General features: G+C 41.8%; 1 protein-coding gene across 2 annotated transcripts in view; it reads right to left on the reverse strand.

Annotated features, from left to right (window-relative positions):
* Positions 1-905: 905 nt before the first annotated feature.
* Positions 906-21,151, reverse strand: part of CAB39L (calcium binding protein 39 like) — a 166,894-nt gene continuing 146,648 nt past the window's right edge. For both annotated transcript variants that reach the window (XM_068267132.1, XM_068267133.1), the window contains exons 7-9: positions 19,583-19,648; positions 18,336-18,479; positions 906-15,551 (exon numbers count right to left, since the gene is read on the reverse strand). In XM_068267132.1, coding sequence (XP_068123233.1) covers positions 15,372-15,551; positions 18,336-18,479; positions 19,583-19,648 — 390 coding nt within the window. In that variant the 3' untranslated portion in view covers positions 906-15,371. The remainder of the gene's footprint in view (positions 15,552-18,335; positions 18,480-19,582; positions 19,649-21,151) is intronic.

Raw genomic sequence — 21,151 nt, forward strand, 5'->3', positions numbered from 1 at the left:
GTAGTAGGAGGGTGTTTATCTGCCTGCTAAGCTCCATACACGCCCCAGGGGTACACGTGGTAGTGAGGACAGGACAGTTAAAGATGAACTCCAGTGAAAATAATGTAATAAAGTGCTTACATTTTTTCAATTATTATGTATAAATGATTGTCAGTGGTTGCATATTGTAAAACCTTTCCTCTCCCTGATTTACATTCAGACATTTATCACACGGTGACATTTTTACTGCTGGCAGGTGATGTCACTGGAAGGAGATGGTGCTTGCTTTTTTGGCAGTTGGAAACAGCTGTTATTTCCCACAGTGCAACAAGGCTCCAACAGTGTGATGTCCGGTCCTCAGAGCTGTGAGGCGCTAACATCACACTGTGGGAGGGGTTTCTCCACAATATCGGCCATACAGAGCCCCTTGATGATCCGTTTGAGAAAAGAAAGATTTCTCATGGGAAAGGGGGTGTCAGCTACTGATTGGACTCACTACAACAGATAATTTTATGTGTTCATCAAACACAACCTGACAAATCTGTCTTTGCAAATTTGGCTACTGACTGGAATGAAGTTCAATTGTTGGCTACAGTTTCTCTTTTATCATTAATATTTAGCATCTGTAAAATGTGATCTGTGGCTCTTCCCCTTTTGTCTCACAATGTTGTGTAATGTACGTGTATATCCACCATTATGTAAAAATCTGTAATTGATTTGTTTACTGCATAAGCTGTAATCCACCATTGTCTTGTATTGTTTACTATTGTATTGTTATACCTTGCATTATGTTGTACAGCGCTACAGAAGAAGCTGGCGCTATGTAAGTTGATAATATAATGGAGACAGAATTAGTGGCTTTCTCCAAGACCAGTGGCAGATTCGCTTCTCCTTCACCAACTCCAAGGATAATAATGAAGCAGAGATCAGTAACCGTGCCTTTAATATTTTGTAAATAGAATAAGTACAAACTTAAGATTTCAAATCTGAAGTACAACCGTATGACATACAATTATTTCATACACACAATAGTTTAAATAAGCAAATAATTATTTGTTAGACTCCATCCCTTTTCTAAGGCGCAGAAAGCACATCTGTATGCTCTACAGATATCTCATATTCACTTTCAAGGATATACATGAACTACAATCAGAGGCTGCTATTATAGTGCACCTGTCACCTGTAAACAGATGAAGAAGCAAATTGATGGGGTTATGCCAATATTTCTGGAACAAATGTCCTGATTAAGCTGATAGATGAACCATTTCCTGCACCCTAATTATGAAAGGTGTAAAGGAAGCGACTAAACTTTTTAAATAAAAATGCTCCTAAAAATAACTTGCAAAATAAAACTGACTCGTTCCGTGGCAGAGGACCTGCTTACAGGGCTGGTCACACTCTCTGTTGAGCTGTAAAGGAAACCTGAACTTCAGGGGGCCAGGAGTGATGATGTAGACAGCAGCTGTGAATAACAGAAGCCCAGAGTCATATTTAGGGCCAGTTTACATTGCCTGTGCATCAGTAACCGGCCCAATGTGTTTCCAATACAATGTAATGGTAACGCATTCGTCATAACTCACAGTGGATCCATTGTCATTACATTGAAGAGGGCACTTCCTTACTGCAGCTCGGTTGAGCCAGTCCACTAGAGGGAGGCAGGAGGGGGGGTCCACAGATAAGGGGCAGTGCCTGCATTAGACATGCTGAGCAGTAGTATTATGCAGAATATCTATATAATTGTAATTTTCAACTATAAAAGAGTAAACAGAGTTCCTTCAGTGACTTTGCTATGTGCTGAACAGATTATTTATTTGACTTTAGTTCCACTTTAAGAAGTTATTTGCTTACTGTTGTGCTTAGTGGTGTAGCTAAGGAGCTGAGGGTCCCAATGCAAGTTTTACAATGAGGCCCCCCAAGCACTCTATACATAGCAATTGATACGGGGCACCAAAACCTGCCAATGGCAGCTACAGTGTCAGAGGTGCAAGAAGGGGATGGGAAACAAAGTATCTATAGAAGTGATTATTATGAGCACAGGACCAATAGAGAGCTAATAATGTAGTTGAGGGAGGGCCCTTCGGGGCCCCTTTGGCCCAAGGGCCCTGATGCTGTGGCTACCACTGCAACCCCTATTGCTACACCCCTGGTTGTGCTGTTAAAGTCAGATTGTGCTCTTACAGAAGCATGTAAAGAACACAGGGTGAATGTTTGTTTTAGGCGACAGGTGCAGTTATACATGTGTTTATACTGGAATATAGAATGCACGGAGGGTTTGTGGGAAAGCTGATGTTTCACAGTCATCATAACACCTAGGAATGGAGCAGGTTTGCATTTTAGACTAAGGCCTCGATTCATCAACACTTAGCAAATTTGTTAACAACAGTTTGGTAAAATACCGAATTTGTTAACTTCATTTCAGGATTCATCAAGTTATCTACAGCTGTTAGCGAACATTCGGTAACGATTCGGTAACGATTCGCTAAAACGGAATAAAGTGCAATTCATGAAAAAGAAAGTGGACGTGGTTTAGCGTTACATTTAGGATTAGTTATCTCCTTCACTGCTCTGTCGTTATTCCTGTCAGATCATTGCTGACAGAGAAGATGGAGCCATTTGAAGTGGTTATGTATCAGCTGAGAGTGATTCAAAGGCGCAGAAGGGCAAGAATAAGGTCTGCAACCATATAAATTTGTAAGAGAATAGATTTATTTGCTATAACACGACATCTGCATTTCTCTTGAATCATCTTGTAAGAGAACACAGGCAGTGTCAGGGTTAACTAATTTGCTAGCTGCACTATAATTTTTTAGAAAAGGCGCCTATCAAATTGTGGGATTGTCCCAAGCCACTCCCAGAATCCTGGTCCAGGTGTAAAGCCCTATTCAGAATGTTGCTACGTAGTGCTCAAAGGACTGCCTTTTACCCACAATTCCATGGGAATCTTATGGCCTTGTGTTAATTTACCACTGTAAAATGGAAATATCAACCTGTTACCGAATGGTTACCGAATTGTTATCGAAGTCACACCGAATGAGGAAAAACCTTGATGAATACAACTAGAAATCGCTAAACTTCGAATTCGGTAATTTAACAAACTGGAAAAAGTTATCTCAAAGACAATGATGAATCGAGGCATAAGTAGATGACATAAGAGCCAGGTTTGTATTTTGGGGGTCATGTTGTCCTCTATACTCGTGTAGTAACACTCCCCAACCCCAATACACAAAACAGAGGAAGGGCAACTGACCTCTTTCCATTCATACCATGTGATGACTGCATATTCATGTTCATAGTGCCATCCAGGGATACAGCCATGCTGCCAATAAATTCCCTGCCAAACTCAAAGGAAGTGTCGGTAATCCTCTTCCTGTGAGCCATGATGGCTTGCTAAAGCACACTTCCCACTGCGCACTCTACGTGATGTAATATAGTCACATGACAAGGCATGCACCAACCACATTCCACTTCTAGATGTCAATACAAATGCATGGTAGCTGTTGTGAGAGGGACAAATTAAAAATACTTTAAAAATAAAATAATAAACATGCTCATTAAGTGCTCCCCCCTCTGTTGTGCCGCCCATGGCACTGCCCTAAAGACAATCACAACCCTGTGATAGGTCACTAGCCCCCATCCCCCCCCCCCTTCATGTCACAGGAATGCTGTTGGGTATATTCTTCAGCATCACTGGTTGTTCTTGGTCATAGGTAGGGATGATCAATGAGATGCAAATATTTCAGAGTTAATAACAAATTTTATGCAAATGTATGTAGTTTAAAAATCGACCAATCAGTTTAAACCTAGGTTTAAAATGACTGGTCCATTTTGAAACTGCATATATTAGCATACAAATTTGCATCACCTCGGAAACCCTTGCATCTCATTGATCATCCCTAGTCATAAGGCTCTGCTGAGCCTCAGTGTTTGACTAGATTGTCTGGGTGGGATGCTCTTACCCTCCGTCACACATCTGCCCACCCCTTACTATGGTACTGCCCACCCTGATCACATTTCCTGGACTTTGCACCAATATGGAGACTAGCCAGTGACCCTAAGGGGGAGGGATATATTTTTCATATTGTTGCTGACTTCGCTCAGTGGTACCTCCCAGTCTGTATGCAAAGATCATACACAGTGTTAGCAGCCTGAAATTGAGCAAAAACAGGTGGTTAAGTTACATGAAATTTGCATATTAGCAAAAATTATTTACATCACATTGACCAGCTCTACTGTAGAGATGAGTGGAGATGATATGTGAATGATTTAAACGTAATGCAAATTGTATGCAACTTATATGCACTTCCTGACAATCTGAATTGGCCCAGTCTCAACCTGCACTCAGTGTGTATGCAATTTGCAGCTTTCCATTGAACATCTCTAATATAGAGGTGGTAAAACTATAAACTGCACAGTTTTACTGCCACCTAGGGATGCAGTGAGTCATTACAGGGTCACCTACAAGGTATTTCTTTAGACCATTAGTGACCCTGGTGGAAGTACGTCATAATAAGCCACCAATCATAGTAAAGGGCAGAAGAGAGCCTAAGGAGATAGAAGGTAGAGGCTTTTGTATTAAAGTTGACATTTGCATAATATTTCAGCAGCTTATATCTCTTGAACTGGTTTTGACATTCGCTTTTCACAGATTCTTTTCCATCAAATGCTTAGTTTCTATTGTTCAGCTTTCTGACAGGTTTGCTTGAAGTGTGTCCCAGATCAGAAGGAACAAAGCTGACAGAGCTTATGTAAGAGAAGCCATGGCTGGTGGAGCGTCTGGCTGACCACCAGGCATCACTCATGCTTCAGGGACTTTGCTGTCTATTTATAGGACACATTATTGTGGGTTCGCCCAACTGAACTGAGGAAAATGTTTTATTTCCTCATAAAAGCTCATATCCAGTAATGATTCCATAACAAACTCACCCAGTCCTCAGCTAGCACTGTTCATCTTCCCATCTAAAACTATGGATATTCTGTAATTATAAAACAGAATATTTTATCACAAAGCGTTGAAATCACCAATAGTGTAAAGCGGAGAACTCACTCAATATGCGGATCTCCACTCAGTGTTGAAGACGAAGCAGTTAGAAATTCAGGAACCTTAACTGCTGATCAGTTTGCAATAGATGAATTAACACAGCTACTGAGTTGTGGGTGGTTGGTTGGTTGCTTTCATTTTCTAACCTGCAGTACCTGTTCTAGGTGAGCAGAGATTTACATATTAGGCATAATCTTCCTTTAAAGGATACCCGAAGTGGCATGTGACATGATGAGATAGACCTGTGTATGTACAGTGCCTAGCACACAAACAGCTATGCGGTGTTCCTTTTTTTCTTTTTCTGCCTAAAAGAGTTAAATATCAGGTATGTAAGTGGCTGACTCAGTCCTGACTCAGACAGGAAGTGACTACAGTGTGACACTCACTGATAAGAAATTCCAACTATAAAACGCTTTCCTAGCAGAAAATGGTTTCTGAGAGCAAGAAAGATAAAAAAAAGGAAATTTCTTATCAGTGAGAGTCACACTGTAGTCAGGACTGAGTCAGCCACTTACATACCTGAGAAAGAAAAAAAAGGAACACATCATAATTATTTGTGTGCTAGGCACTGTACATGCACATGTCTAGCTCATCATGTCACATGTTACTTCGGGTATCCTTTAAGGTTCGGCAGAGCGGCTGACAATGTCCAGCACTGGTCCTATGAATGCACTTTGCTGTGACTTATAGACTCCACTACCCACATACTGAGGGAAATGACAAACTAGCACAGAGAAAGTGCCAAACTGGTTGGGATCTATTCATCTATACAACCTCTGGCTCTGTAGGGTTCAAAAACACATCCTGGCATGAGGCAGTTAGATTAGAACCTCACAAAGATCACTCCCAGGACAGCTGAGCTCCCTGGAGTCCTGATGAAGGTTATTAGGCATGTGGGGGTCTAGAAGTGACTACCCTGGAGAATATTTTACTCTCAGCAGATGTGGTTCTGACATTCCAATGTTTTTAGTTTATGATGCCAGGTTCTTGGATCAGACACTGAAATCCTCAGTGACCAAAATCAAATTTTGTGAAGATACTTTGGAATGTGTTCCTATTACCTCAATGTCAAATGTTTACAATTGTATCATATTGTTCTTATATATGGTCTGCTAAGCATTACTGAGCTCCTCCATGAGCTGTCACTCACTAGAAGAGAACTTTGGATGTCTATTGCAATTCATTTGTCTTTGTTAGACTAATAAAACACATCCTGGCATGCATCTGTGATAATTTTGTTGTTGGTTTTGCATTTTTAATGTAATTTGAAACAAGCAATCTTATCGCCCGACCAAAGAAACACTTTAAACTAGTGCAAATCTAAGTAAGATCACAAGGTGTGGTTTATACAAAATGTTCATAGCTGCAGAAAGATTGGTCTCAGCCAAGCCTATGCGAACAAAGCTGTACAGTCTGTCTCACCCTGTCTGCCTCATCTATATATTCCCCACATATGCTAGAATGCAAACTGTCATAGTCATTTAATAAGGCAACACTATACATAGTTTATCATTACTTAGTCTATTAATGACTATTTTAATATTTGTTTTTTTAATTAAAGTCTATTATAATATACAGAGCTCTCTGTACCTCTTAATGTCTTTCCTCCACTTAAGGTTAACTTTATGTTTCACTTACCTCGAGCTTCTTCCGTCCTCTCATAGTCTTGCAGGTCCCCATTTCCTCCCAGTCTCCTCCGTTGATTCGCTGTCATCTTATGCACTGTGCTGGCTGCACGCACCTCTATTGTGCTCCCATAGCCGGAAGTGTCCAATGCATGGGCAGTTCATAAAACTTTCCAATGCATATGCACAAAATACTCCCAGCCAAGGGAACGGAATGGAGGACGCACAGTGCCACGCATGCACACTAATCCACGACTAATCCAGTTGGTGACCTTTTGAAGGGACACAACGGAGAGGCCCAGGAGGAATCAGAGGGCCCTGCAAGACTTAGAAGGGCTAGAAGAATCCCCAGGTAAGTAATGCTTAGTTTCTTTCCCTCACAGTTCACTTTAAGCCATGTAAACAGGATTAAACATGGCCGATAAAAGTCTGCCTCAGGCAAGAATTTACCATTTGTACGGGATCCCCTCCAGCTCTTCCCATTGAGCATTAGTGTTTAGGAATGATTGTTGTACAGAGGCACTGCTGAGCAGCCTGTTCTGGTTCTATGGGTAGAGAAGGAGGAGTACCCCTACTGGGTACATGAAAACTGAACAACTTCTTGATGCTGACTTTGACATGTTGTTTTCAGCAATTGTTTCGTTGTTTGCTCCATCATACTTTGGCTATCGGTTACACTGATCCCCTCCACCGAAAATCTTTCCGGACACTTAACACTGACTCCCCCTAATATTAACCCTCCTTGGCATCAAACCCTAAACCTCCACTCTAACAATGTCTCATTTTCCAAAGCCAAACCTCCCCTCCTAACCCTTCTTAATGCACAACCCTAACAATCATTCAGCTAAGCCATCCCTAATCTTCCTAACCTAATCCCTCACAGCCAAACGCCGTACCCACGTTCATAATCTATAGCCAATGTGTGGAGTAAATGTGCCCAAATTAACCACACCAGGATTAACGGATTAAGCCTCGTTTCAGACATGATAGGGTTGACCAGGGAGTTTCCAACTCAGCCAATCGCAGGAGAAGAGGTCATTGACATTTGGAGGCATCTGTACACATGCTACATTTTACCTGAAGTGTTCACAACCCGTTGTTTTGAACAATGAAAATCTAAATTGTGTGGGTAGCTTTTTAGAGATAATCAATGCGATTCTAATAATTCTGGTTTGTTTGCACATTTAATACAGCTCTGATATGGGGGAATTGAATGCACTTCCTGCTGAATCTGATTGTTACAATTACAGGCTGGTTTAATACTTCCCTCAGTACAAGGTAAGTATGCTTCCCCCATTCCCCTCATCAGGCTCACCGTTCCAGCACTGGGACCCTCTGAGCCTACACAACAAGGGCTTGTCAAATGGGTTTGCACGAATGCACTGTGCAGGCGCCAGATGGCCGAAGCCTGCATAGAAACATGGAGCTGCTGCTTTTTTCCTCAGTGCATGAGGATAAGCTACTGGAGGATCCAGGCTTACCTCTATTAGGTATCTAACTTTTTTTTTTATTTAAGTTTGCATGCAAGCTGGAATATGAACATCTCAGTAACGCTCTCCAATAACTATATGAGCATATGTGATTTGAGTACAGTGCTGCACAATGTGACACCATATGAGAATGAGAAGGTAGCAGTAACCCGGTGCAATAATCAGACTTGAGTTCAGATCTTTAGTTGCTGTGGGTTACTGCACACTGCTTATTTGCCTTCCTGAATAAGCGGAGTTCACTTACTCTGGGCAATCATGGGGTGTATTCAGTAAATGTTGGTTACATTTCCATGTATAGGGAGTACATGGCGATTTTACCAGTACTTCTGACTGCTCCACAGTATGTGTTGCACAGGTGGCATAGCACATGGTACCCTGGCAACATACACGTTCCCTAAGCAACATGAGTTGTGCTATTTGCACAACCTGTGCTGCTTGTTGGAAGTACAGGTAAAATTGCTGGGTGCTCCCTACGCATGGCAATTATACCAACATTTATAGTAAAAGTCTAAGTGAAGCAGAGTTTAAGGTTCAGGCTTTGCATGTTGGGTCCTACTGCATTTCCACACGTGAACTCACTACCTATATAAACATATTGGCATGTTTGCATCTCTACCTTGTAACTTTCTAACATTTCTGGTTAACCTGTTCAAAAAAGCACGTCACACAGAACTTGCTTATGGTATGGAAATAATGTGCACAGCAGAGTGTACGCTGCATTATGCTTGCCGAACATAGTGTGAACCTGAAGATTTCTCTCATCTGCATTATGCTGTCCATGGCAACCCTGGAAGCAAGGTGTGTCATATGCATGCATGCAAAAAGGCCACCAGGAAATTTGGGTGCAGGGGAAGCCGCAAAATGGCTCACCCTGCTATAGCAAATTTCCCAGCTGTGCTAATTACTATCCCCCCTCCCCACCGCCTTGGACTCAAGAAAGATGCAATTTGGCTGCCAGCTATTGCTAACGGCTGAATTGCGGTGTATTTTTTCGTAATTTTGGCTCCGTCTTTTGCCAGTGCCCAAATTACCTACTGAGCGCCGCCATAGTCATAATTCTCATTACAGCCTACGGCGGTGCCCAACAGTCCAGAGCCCTTTTTGCTTGCTTTGGTGTCATATTACCACAGAAAAACAGCTGGAGTAGTAAGTCTCTTCTCCTTGTTAAACACTGGACTTGAATAAGAAAAGCCACTGACCATTTCTTATTTTCCTGCTTAAATTGCCGTAGCAGATGGCCGGGAAACAAATGAACTGAATGCACGAGTCACAAAGTCTTTAAAAGACCCAAGAGAGATTTCTAGCTTCACTGACAGGAGCCAGATTCTGCCACAAGCTTGCCTGATAAATGTAAAGAAAGGGGAAAAGAGGAGCGCTCTCTGATGTGTTAACTTTTTTAATATTGCCTCTTATGCAAGGTAGAATAAAACTCACAATGTGCAGTATAAAAACAAAGCTCATCACACTCAACAGTGTATATCACTGTGTCCTACAGATGGGTTCTCCGGTCTGGTCACCTCCAGTCCACACTGTGGCCAATAGTGATGGGAATCCAGGGATTCGGTAGCGCCAGCGGGGTGAGGAACACCGAAGGATGTCGGCAGCTGCCCTGCGCCTATTACATCATGACGTGTTTCGGCGTTCCACGCTCCTCTTTTCCCCTTTCTTTCTGTTTTCTGCCAGTGCAATTACTACGGTCCCAGAGTAAATACTGGAGCAGCACTCATTGGTGGCTTAACGGGGTCCTTGTGGAAGTACTGTTTGATTGAGCGCAGTGGAGCGGTGCTTTTGGTTCATTTTGCCTAATAAATGTATCTGTCATGTACAGTCCAGAAATGCTGCAATTCTGAAATAACATAGTGCAATTCATCTATGGAAACTGTAGCAAGGGCATAGAATAATTGCCCATAGCAACCAAACAATTGTTAGCATTGACTTCCTCACACGCACTACCAAATACCATCCATGGGGGGAGCAAGATCGCTTTTCTGCCAGATTTTATACTTTGGAAAATGCACACAGCTAAATAATATGTCTCTAGCAACCAAGCTCAACAAATTAATCAATAGCAAAAAAATTTAGACAAAATCTACTCTATAATGGGAATGCCTACAAATCCTTTCCGTGGAAAGCAACCTTCATAAAATGTACGGTACCTTTTGTAGAAAACCCTTATCACAATCTCTTCTAATGAAATGCCGATATCCAGGAAGATACACGATAACATACATAAATATTATTTAGCCATTTGGTATGATACAGCAATCAGAGAAGACAGGGCCTCTTCACCTAGAGCCTTTATTGCTGCAGAGACTCTGCAGGTAAGAGACAGTCAAGCACTTGAAAAATCCAACTCAGAAGAAGACAACAATAATATATTAAAGTTATAATAATCATTCATTTACAAAGCTGGCTTCATTGCCTACTTGGATATAAAAATAGAAAACAATAATTGGTTTCTGCCTGGAAAGCCACAATGACAGGAGCTCTGGTGACACATATTGTGCAGGCAGCCACCTCCAGGCCAGTGCTGTGCATATAGACATGACATGTGGGGACAGATTAGACTGCCCAGCCATAGTGGAGCAATGTACACAGGCCCTAGAGAGGCCATCATCGCTGGCCCCTCACACAGCGGACATTTAGACCTATACAATATAGAGAACACATGGTTAACGGACTACATTCATGTTACACAACTCACTTTTACTCCGCCCTTTTTGTCCACCTTTCTGACAAATGTTAAGCTGCAGAGTAATAAGCTCTGTAAATGGCTTTAATAACTGGTGCATCTTCAGAAGCTCCAGAATCCCCTGTTCTGTACTAAGGGGAACTTGGGACATGGATGAATCAAAGCTTTTTTTCATGAACGTTGAAACCGCGTAGTTGCTTGGTATTTCTTCTGAAAAAATAATGCCTTCAGGAAAACACTAGCTTGAGGGTCTGAGAGACCCAGTATGCACTCACAACATTATCACCCAAAACAAAAATTTATGCCAATTTTAAGTGACCAATCAATGTAAAAAAACATGCTTTATGAAGGGCGAGGCAGAAGCAAGTTGTGATGGGAATTAACAATGGTATTCTATCACGCCATTCATGATGGTAAGTGAATGAAAGTGCATTCTATTATAGCTACATAATTTGCTTTACAGCCAGGAAACTAGCACTTGAAGGGCCCTTCATATTTCCACCATGACAGGTGGACTTTAAGCCTCTTTAGCAGAGATCATGCAACTGGTAATTGTCACATAATCATGACCCGCCATGGCAGCATCATGGTGTCAGGTAGGTAAGTATTACCTAGTGTTTTTCACCTATGTAGGGAGCCCAGATTGGAAGGCAGGAGAAATAATCTTGCAGTAATTATGATTTAGACAGTGGCATCTAGTTAATAAGCCAATTTACAAAGCTGCTTACTTTACTGACCTGCATCACACTATCCCAATTATAAGGCAGGTGGAGCTGGGTGTTACTAGTCAGTATGTTAACACGTTATTTTCATTGATATTCTCTCACTCTGGATTTGTGCTTTGAAATTTGAGAGTTTTTGTTATTATAGAGGGGTCTGTTTTCCAAATCTGGCACCTGAAATAATATGTGATGCAAGACAGGGTAGTTCAGAGTCCACTTTGCCTCTGTGAGGTCTGGAGCACTTTGCCAAAGTTCTTCAGCCTTGAGATGTTTCAGTAAATCATCTACTCTGTGACTTAATTCTAGTTCCATTGCTGGAACAGAATCTTCCTCATTCATTGCTCATGAAACAGTAGGTGGTTCCGTCTCAGGTTCCTCCCATGCTTTTTGACCTGGCACAGGCTCCTGATCTGCTGCCTTTGAGTACAGGACTGCTCCCAACTTCTAAGACTAAAGGCCCATACTCACGGGCGAGAAATGTGGCCTGTCGCCAGCACACGTGAGCGTGTGGGCGACAGGCCGGCGACAGCTTCTCGCCAGGTCCCTCTGCGTACACACGTGGAAGAGGGACCAGCGGCAAGGCGGAAGCTGTCGCTGACGTTCCTCCTCCCCCCGCCGGAAGCTCCATGTACCTACATGGAGGTTGCTGTCGCTAGTCCGCGTACTCACGCGGACTAGCGACAGTTGCGGCGGGGGGGCAGCGGCGACTGTCGCCATGCGATTGAAAGTTTCAATCGCCTGGCGACATGAGCGACGGGCGACAGTTCGGGGTGCGCGCGCGTGCGGCGGCCCATACTCACGGGCGACCTGTCGCCGCAACACGCGCGCGCCGCGTGTTGCGGCGACAAATGTCACTCGTGAGTATGGGCCTTAAGTCCACTCAACCTAATATGATGCAAGTTTATGAGTCACTGTTTCTGTGACTGGAGTGGTTCCTGTTTAACGACTGCAACATAAGATGTAAACTCTCTACCCTGGAAGGCCAGTTGCTCTAGGTTCACAGCTTAGATATGTTGACATCTGACATCATCTAAAATATTATAAGAGGATGACATTTAGCTAAGCAGTCATGTGATGAACATGTAACTCTGCATGCCTCTGTGGTGTTGTGAAAATATAGTTACATTTTATCCTTGCTGTACTGTTACATATAACGAGCGTACTAGAGCAGTTATTCTGCTATGAATTAGCAACTTCACCAAGATGTCAGTACTGATATCTGAGGTTTTTTTCAAACCATTGATGTTTTGCTTCATCTACAAAATTCTCCACAGTGAAAATTCATAGAGATGCATGTGATCAGCTGTAAGTTTCTGACTGGATTGTGCCTCATATCCTCTGACAGGAAGCAGATTTGAAACATAATCACGATCCTGACTAGCCCATTGAAGATTTAGGCTGCTTTCACAGTGGGACGTTAGAGGCGCACGTTAGAGCAGCCTGTAACGCAGCCCAACTCACAGTAATGAAAAATCAATGGGCTGTTCACAGTGCCCACGTTGCGTTACAGTGTAACGCTGCACGTCCAATGAAAGTGCAGCATGCTGTGCGTTATATGCGGCTTTAGCCGCGTTAGACTGTTTGCACATGCTCAGTGAAGTGTATTGTGAGTAGCCATATGACTAATTAATATTCACTGCACTGTGCGGACGTTACTGGCGGGACCACATGATGCGGAGTGTTACGATCACGTGGTCTCCAGTCTTTTGCCGCATGCGCCGTTTTCGTCCGATAGTATGCCTCAAAAAATATGCATCACGAACCACATAGCGTGGCTCTATATAACGTCAAACTTCAAAAGCTCACATGCGTTGCATTAGGGGCACGTTAGCATCTTAGTGGGAAAGAGCCCTTATAAATAGATCAAATCAACCACATGCTTCTCCATGAATGTACAGGAGATTTTGACTATCTGTAATGAAAGACATTTCTTACTAGTGTTGGTTAAAATGACAAGCGGTCTATTCCTGTACTAAATGAATGATAAGCACACTATGTATCTGTAAACAACAGTTTAGTCCATTTCTGAAAAGGAACCTTTTTCATCCAGTTACCTGAATCTATTTAAGGCTCCCTGCACACTGCAAATCCGATTTGCGATTTCGATTTTCCCTGGATGTTATCAAAAGAAAAAATGCAGCATGCAGTACCGATTAAAAAATCGGAATTGCATGCAGTGTGCAAGAGGCCTTAATGTGAACCTGTCATGTCAGAAAATGCAAAACAGCAAGTTACGGTTAGGACCACTAACCTCCCATGTTGGTGCTAAGCTCAGGGCTAGTGCTACACCTTCTGCTGGTCACAAGCAGGACTGGTAGACAGCTATAGATTTATGACAATGTTGGGAAGGAGGAGAGGGAACAAGGTGCTGCCCAGGCGCACACAATATAACACACACTATTACTTACAATAAGCCCGGATTCTCAGGGCTTGTGCGGACGAGCAGTTTAGCTACTATTGAGACGTGGCTGTATTAAGCTTTCTGAATGCTGCATACACAGTTCTCCTACATGTGGAATCTGCAGATACAGTACAACTGCAATAAAACACAGTACAACTGCTGTACGAAAGCAGTGCGTTTGCATATTGTGTTTGTCGTGCGTTCATACTGCAATTTATATATATACAGGCCATTTATTTAACGAATGTGTATTTTAATTTTAAAGGCACTTTATACCTTATCCTCTTACAATTACTCTTATCATGCACCACAAAAAAAACCACCCAACAACTGTGAAGTTGATATTGAGGTCTAATCCCCCCTCCCCCTCCAAGAAAAAAGAAATAACATTTTAGTATTAAATAGCGTGGAAGGGCTTTTGATACGTCTGGGAGTTTTTCTTCTTGGTTTTTTTGAACCTTTGGGTCTTTAATATGAGAACAGGAAACAGGACAGTAGTGAAGGCTAGCCAGGGATTCTATCACTTCCTGACTCTACATTAGTTGCAGCCTTTCACTCACGGTGAGATATCCTCTCTCTGAACAAAAAGTGATCATTTTCACAGGACCGCAATAAAAGCCAAAAACAAAGGTTCTAACCCCTCAATACACTATCCAAAACAACATTTATATTTTCTCAGAAATGTGCTTTAAGAAAAACATCCATCTCTCTATACATACTTTCTATATTACTCATTTCACTATAAATGATGATTGCACTGTACTGGAGTTTCTATATAGAGATCGCTATCTTTCAAACATTATATAGAAACTGAAAGAGACCATCAAAGTCTTCTATGCAGCCTTATCTCATTAGAAAAACATTCACTACTCAGACTCCTATTCATAGTTCACAAACTACAACTAGACCTCCGTAAGCTGACTGTATTTCAAAACTGACAAAGTTCTGCTCTTTCTAGCAAAGGAGCAATAAGGGATTAAGAAAGTGCTATAAATCTTGGTTGGCGTCTCGTTATATATAAAAAAAAGGTTACTTCATTATTCCCGCTCTGTAGGAGAGTACTGAGAGCTGACAATGGAATGTTTACAGACATCTCCCTCTGTGTTGTAGAACATCGAAAAAGACTAACACGAAATCTACAGACTTATAAACAAGGCAATGACTCAAGTCAAATCCACATGATCAGCAGCAGTGACAGCCCAGCTTTCCATGATTGTGAGGACACGACACCCAACTGCAAAATTTCACCTCCTCACAGACCTGATTAAGAAGAACATTTTTTTTTGTAAGTTTTAATATAAAACCTTATACTCTTGGCAGCTAATAAACTAAACTGAAACAAAAATGTAGGCACTGATGATGCCATGACAATTCCTTTAAACACTTATTCTGGTGGTGGCTGGGAGACGCCCTGTGAATTGTCTTCATGGGTTGGGCTTTTTCAAGTCTCGTATCTGTTTGATCAAGTAGTTCTTTTCATCGGAGAACTGCTCATCATCCGTCCTCTCCTTCTGGAAGCTGCTCAGGAACTCGATTAGCTTTGTCTGGTTCTTCAGCAGGATGTCCACAATTGGCTGTGTTTTGTTTGGATTTGCTACAAATACCTAAGGCGGAAGGTACAAAACCGGTGTCACTATTATTACAGCAGGGTTATAAATGAATCCCCAAGACCCTCTGAATGGCCTCCTGAATCCCATATCCAGTTTACTACATCATCCTTGACTGACTTCTTTCTAACACTAAAGCCTGCTACACACAGTCAATTGTAATTGGCCAACGACTGCCCAATTTTACCACATCCATGCAATAGGAGGGCCAATATACTTATAAACAAATTGTTTGGGTAAGCTTATACTATAAGGAAGTGGTAAAATTGCCAATCATTGGCTAATCAATGGATGGAGTAAGTAAAATTGGTCAGTGATTGGCCAAACATAATAGAAAGGCTTAATGTTGTAAATGCAATCTCTAAACACCCTCTAACCTGACCCTTGTGACTTATCATGGAGCTAACCAAACCTGAATAATAACACTTACCTTTGACCTGAGCTTACCCTATATCCTTGACACTTAAAGGATACCTTAGCCCATGTCAAAATTAAAAAAACCAGTGGGAGCAGGCATGTGTATGAGGCTCTCCTCATGCCCACCGCTCCCCCCGTTCTCCTCCGTTACGGTGTAATGTCCCCCCCAAAGCTACTTCCGGGTCAGAAAGCGCTGCATAGACACTGTGCAGGCGCTGCTCAGAGATGCACATCCTTGATCGCGTGCCCACCAGGCCAGGAGCGCTCTACGCATGCACACTATGTAGTTGTGACAAAGTGCGCATCCTTTAACAATAACATTTTTCAAGGATATCAAATGGACTAAGTTTAAGTGGTATCTAAAGTGACATATAACATGAGATCAACATGTATGGACCAATCCTACTTAGAACTAGGCTATGCCCCTTTTTTCTTAATGTAAGGGTTAAAAGACATCAGTCATGAAAAAAAGTTAACCACTTCGCATTCCTGTGTTTTTACCAATTAAAGGACACCTGAAGCCAGAGGGATATTGAGGCTGCCATATTTATTTACTTTCAAGCAATACCAGTTGCCTGGCTATCCTGCTGCTGCTCCTCTGCCTCTAATACTTCTAGCCAATAGACCCTGAACAAGCATGCAGCAGATCAGGTGTTGGACATTATTGACAGAACTGACAAGATAAGCTGAATACTTATTGCTATATAGGCAGCTGACACAGCTGAAGTGTCAAAATTGTCAGAAATTGTAAAGGGAACCTAAAACGAGAGGTATATGGAGGTTGGCAAATTTATTTTCTTTTAAACAATATCAGTTTCCTGGCAGCCCTGCTGATTTATTTGGCTACAGTAGTGCCAGAATCACACCAGAAACAACCAGAATAAAGGATTTCTGATTCTGATGCTTGTTTCTGGTGTGATGATTCTGACACTACTATAGACAAACAGATCAACAGGGCTGCCAGGAAACTGGTATTGCTTAAAAAGGAAATAAATATGGCAGCCTCCATATACCTCTGGCTTCTAATTCCCTTTAAGATTTATTTCTGAAAATGTTGGCATTTCGGCTGTGTCGATACCAATATAGCAATAACTTCTTACTTATGCCATCTAAGTGATACACATACTGCTGTTTTCAGGACAAGGTCAACTTTCTATAGGTAATCACTTTTTGCAAGAATTGTTTAATTTTAGAGGCATTTTACAGGGGAAAAATAGGCGTAAATTCAGAAAAAAATACTTTTCTTACATTTTTCACCCTTACTAATTTCTATTATTATCCTATTTAGGATTAGTAGAAACAAAACTGGATCTGCTAGTGTCCGAGGGGGCCACCTCATAAAGGGTTAATTTACCTGTACCTGGTAAGTGTCTCTTGCTGCGGCAATCCCCCATCCTTTCTGCTTCACAGCTGTCCAGTGTGAAGGTGAAGGTACCGGTAAAATGGAGTGCAGCAGCAAGAGGCAGACTTCCAGGTAGATTACCCCTCTCTGTGGCAGCCACCTCCTTGGACATCCCTATGGATTAGGACTTTAGGTTCAACTGATTATTCCATTAGTTAATTGTCACTTCACGTTTGCTTTAAGCCAACTCTACCCTGGTACTAATAGCGATTCCCTATTCAATGTACGCCTCTAAAAGCCTGAAGTACACCCCCACTCCCCATATCCCAGACTTATCTTTAGGGGAAACCACCATCTCCTGCCAGTATTAGCTCAAAGATCTCTTAGCTGGTGGTGTCTGTAGGCATCCTTGGACAAAGTGTTAGCTCCTGTTTGTGGATTTGTTAACAGGTGCCAAGGGTGGTGAGTGGCCAGTCAATAGAATTCACCATTTGCACCTCATTTCAGGACATTCCTTTCAAACCTCCGTCATGTCTGTCTTTGTAAAGAGTTTCTTAAGATACTCTTACTCCTTCCAGAGTTCAAAACCATTCTGGCCTTCATCCAACTATTTTACCAAAGACAGTGCTAGCAGAATTGCTGTGCTGGAAGCTTTGTGCATATATGTTAACATTATATACGTTAACATATATGTTAACATTAACATATGTTAACATTAGCCACACAGCTACTCCTTGCAGAAACACCATTAACTAGTTCTTCAAAGGGTGGACAGATTTCACGATATCCTGTTGGATCAAAGGAGCCAGAGCTCAATGAATTCCCTTCCATTAGTTACACTATGTAGAAATACAGTAGATGGAAGTTATGTGCTCCATTACTTGTGACGTACATGAGATTTTGGCCACAGGCCTTATGCACATTTTCTGGCACTCTAGAAAGACATCTTTTATATCTCAGCCTTGTTAACAAAACACAGACCGACCACCCTCTGCACAAATGTAATACCGGTAATACCTCACCTTAAAGACATGGAAGGCTTCAAACTGAATGTTGGGGCTTTTATCGCGAAGGAGGTTCATCATGAGCTTCAGGTTTTCTGGTTTGCTGATATACTTTGTCATAATGGTGAAGTTGTGTCGGTCCAGGATCAGCTCACCCAGCAGCTGGGAATATAAATAAGTGTTTATTTAAACTGTCAATGGTGTGCTATTGTTTGAAACAAAGAAAAAATGACTAGCAGCACTAGGTAAAATTATGTTTTTAATTGCTAGACTAGAGGTTAGGTCTCTTCCGTAACTATACGTCATCGCTGTGGAAGAGTCCAGGAAAAATCATTCTGTGCACATACTGTTTGTTGAAGCTAACACCTTCTTTACTGTATCTGTTTTGAGTGGAAGTTGTGTAATTTAGCTTGTATTTAGAGATTTGCACATTTATGCAGGTAGTCAATTCAGTTGCAGCTTGTATCGGGGAAGCGTTGCCTATAGGTTCTATACAAATCATAAGTATATTTATGGCTAGCTGCATCCATGTGCTTCAGTTTGACTTCATTTTTTTAGAATAGATATTAGTGCATAATCTGCATATGATTTGTATTCAAGGAATGTAATTTAGTTCCTGGGGGGATCTGCATGCCTCTGTTGGTTTAATTTCATTTTCAGTCTAGGAGCACTGTCAATGGTGTGCTGTTGTTTGGAACAAAGAAAAAATGGCTAGCAGCAGTAGGTAAAAATAAATAAAATAGGCAATAAGAAGGAGCAGTCTTTCCTTTGGAACAATGTTTTCAAAAAGGAAATAAAGACTCCCTGCATTTGTCCCAGATTCATTCTGTCTAGGTTCTATGAAGTATAATAACCTTGGAGTTGACTTTTCATGTGTGCAATTACAGGCTGGTTAGTTACAATCACAGGCAAAAAAACTGTTGTTTTAGCTGTCGAGGTTTAATCCAGATGGCAACCTGCACTGTAGCCTCCAGACAGCAGAGGGCGCACAGACAGGTGGATACTAAGACTCTGTACATACCATAATAGAAAGTCTTTCTATCCATTTACCTTCTGCACCCTCTAGTGGCTGGAGGATCCATGTGGCATTTTTCCTCAAATAATGCAGAACACTGGCAAGGTAAATCCACAGGAGATACCATACCCAGGTTTCAGGTGATGTGAGCCTAGGGTATTAAGTAGTGTAACAGTACATATAAAGGACCATATCCAGTAAAAGCAAAGCACAATAGAACATGGACAGGTGAAGGCATAGTTAGTATTACCTTTAGTGACTGTCTTTTTGTCACATAGTTTTCAGAATGCAGAAGTTTTTCATAGTCATCAAATATCTGGAAAAAAAAAAAACAATCACCAAGCTGATAGTGTGCATAATGGGTCTATTTTTGGAGTTAGTTGTTGTCTTAGGAGGCAATTCATTAAAAAAGAAAAACAGTCATGAACAGGGCAGGTTCACTGTGATCAATTTAACCACTTGAGGACCTAGGGCTTTCTACCCCTTAAAGGGATACTGTAGGGGGGTCGGAGGAAAATGAGCTGAACTTACCCGGGGCTTCTAATGGTCCCCCGCAGACATCCTGTGTTGGCGCAGCCACTCACCGATGCTCCGGCCCCGCCTCCAGTTCACTTCTGGAATTTCTGACTTTAAAGTCAGAAAACCACTGCGCCTGCGTTGCCGTGTCCTCGCTCCCGCCGATGTCACCAGGAGTGTATAGCAGAAGCCCAGTATGGTCTGTGCCCGCGCAGTACGCTCCTGGTGACATCAGCGGGATCGAGGACACGGCAACGCAAGCGCAGTGGTTTTCTGACTTTAAAGTCAGAAATTTAAGAAGTGAACTGGAGGCGGGGCCGGAGCATCGGTGAGTGGCTGCGCGGGCACAGGATGTCTGCGGGGGACCATTAGAAGACCCGGGTAAGTTCAACTCATTTTCCCCCGACCCCCCTACAGTATCCCTTTAAGGACCGGCCACTTTTTTTCCATTCAGACCACTGCAGCTTTCACGGTTTATTGCTCGCTCATACAACCTACCACCTAAATGAATTTTGGCTCCTTCTCTTGTCACTAATAAAGCTTTCTTTTGGTGCTATTTGATTGCTCCTGCGATTTTTACTTTTTATTATATTCATCAAAAAAGACATGAATTTTGGCAAAAAAATGATTTTTTTAACTTTCTGTGCTGACAGTTTTCAAATAAAGTAAAATTTCTGTATACATGCAGCGCGAAAAATGTGGACAAACATGTTTTTGATTAAAAAAAAACCCATTCAGTGTATATTTATTGGTTTGGGTAAAAGTTATAGCGTTTACAAACTATGGTGCAAAAAGTGAATTTTCCCATTTTCAAGCATCTATGACTTTTCTGACCCCCTGTCATGTTTCATGAGGGGCTAGAATTCCAGGATAGCATAAATACCCCCCAAATGACCCCATTTTGGAAAGAAGACATCCCAAAGTATTCACTGAGAGGCATAGTGAGTTCATAGAAGATATTATTTTTTGTCACAAGTAAGCGGAAAATGACACTTTGTGACCAAAAAAAAAAAAAAAAAAGTTGCCATTTCTTCTAACTTGCGACAAAAAAAATGAAATCTGCCACGGACTCACCATGCCCCTCTCTGAATACCTTGAAGGGTCTACTTTCCAAAATGGGGTCATTTGTGGGGTGTGTTTACTGTCCTGACATTTTGGGGGGTGCTAAATTGTAAGCACCCCTGTAAAGCCTAAAGGTGCTCATTGGACTTTGAACCCCTTAGAGTTCATAGAAGTTTTTATTTTTTTGTCACAAATTAGCGGAAATTGATTTTAATTGTTTTTTTTTCACAAAGTGTCATTT

Source organism: Hyperolius riggenbachi, chromosome 2, assembly GCF_040937935.1.
Source record: "Hyperolius riggenbachi isolate aHypRig1 chromosome 2, aHypRig1.pri, whole genome shotgun sequence".
Taxonomy (NCBI): Eukaryota; Metazoa; Chordata; class Amphibia; order Anura; family Hyperoliidae; genus Hyperolius; species Hyperolius riggenbachi.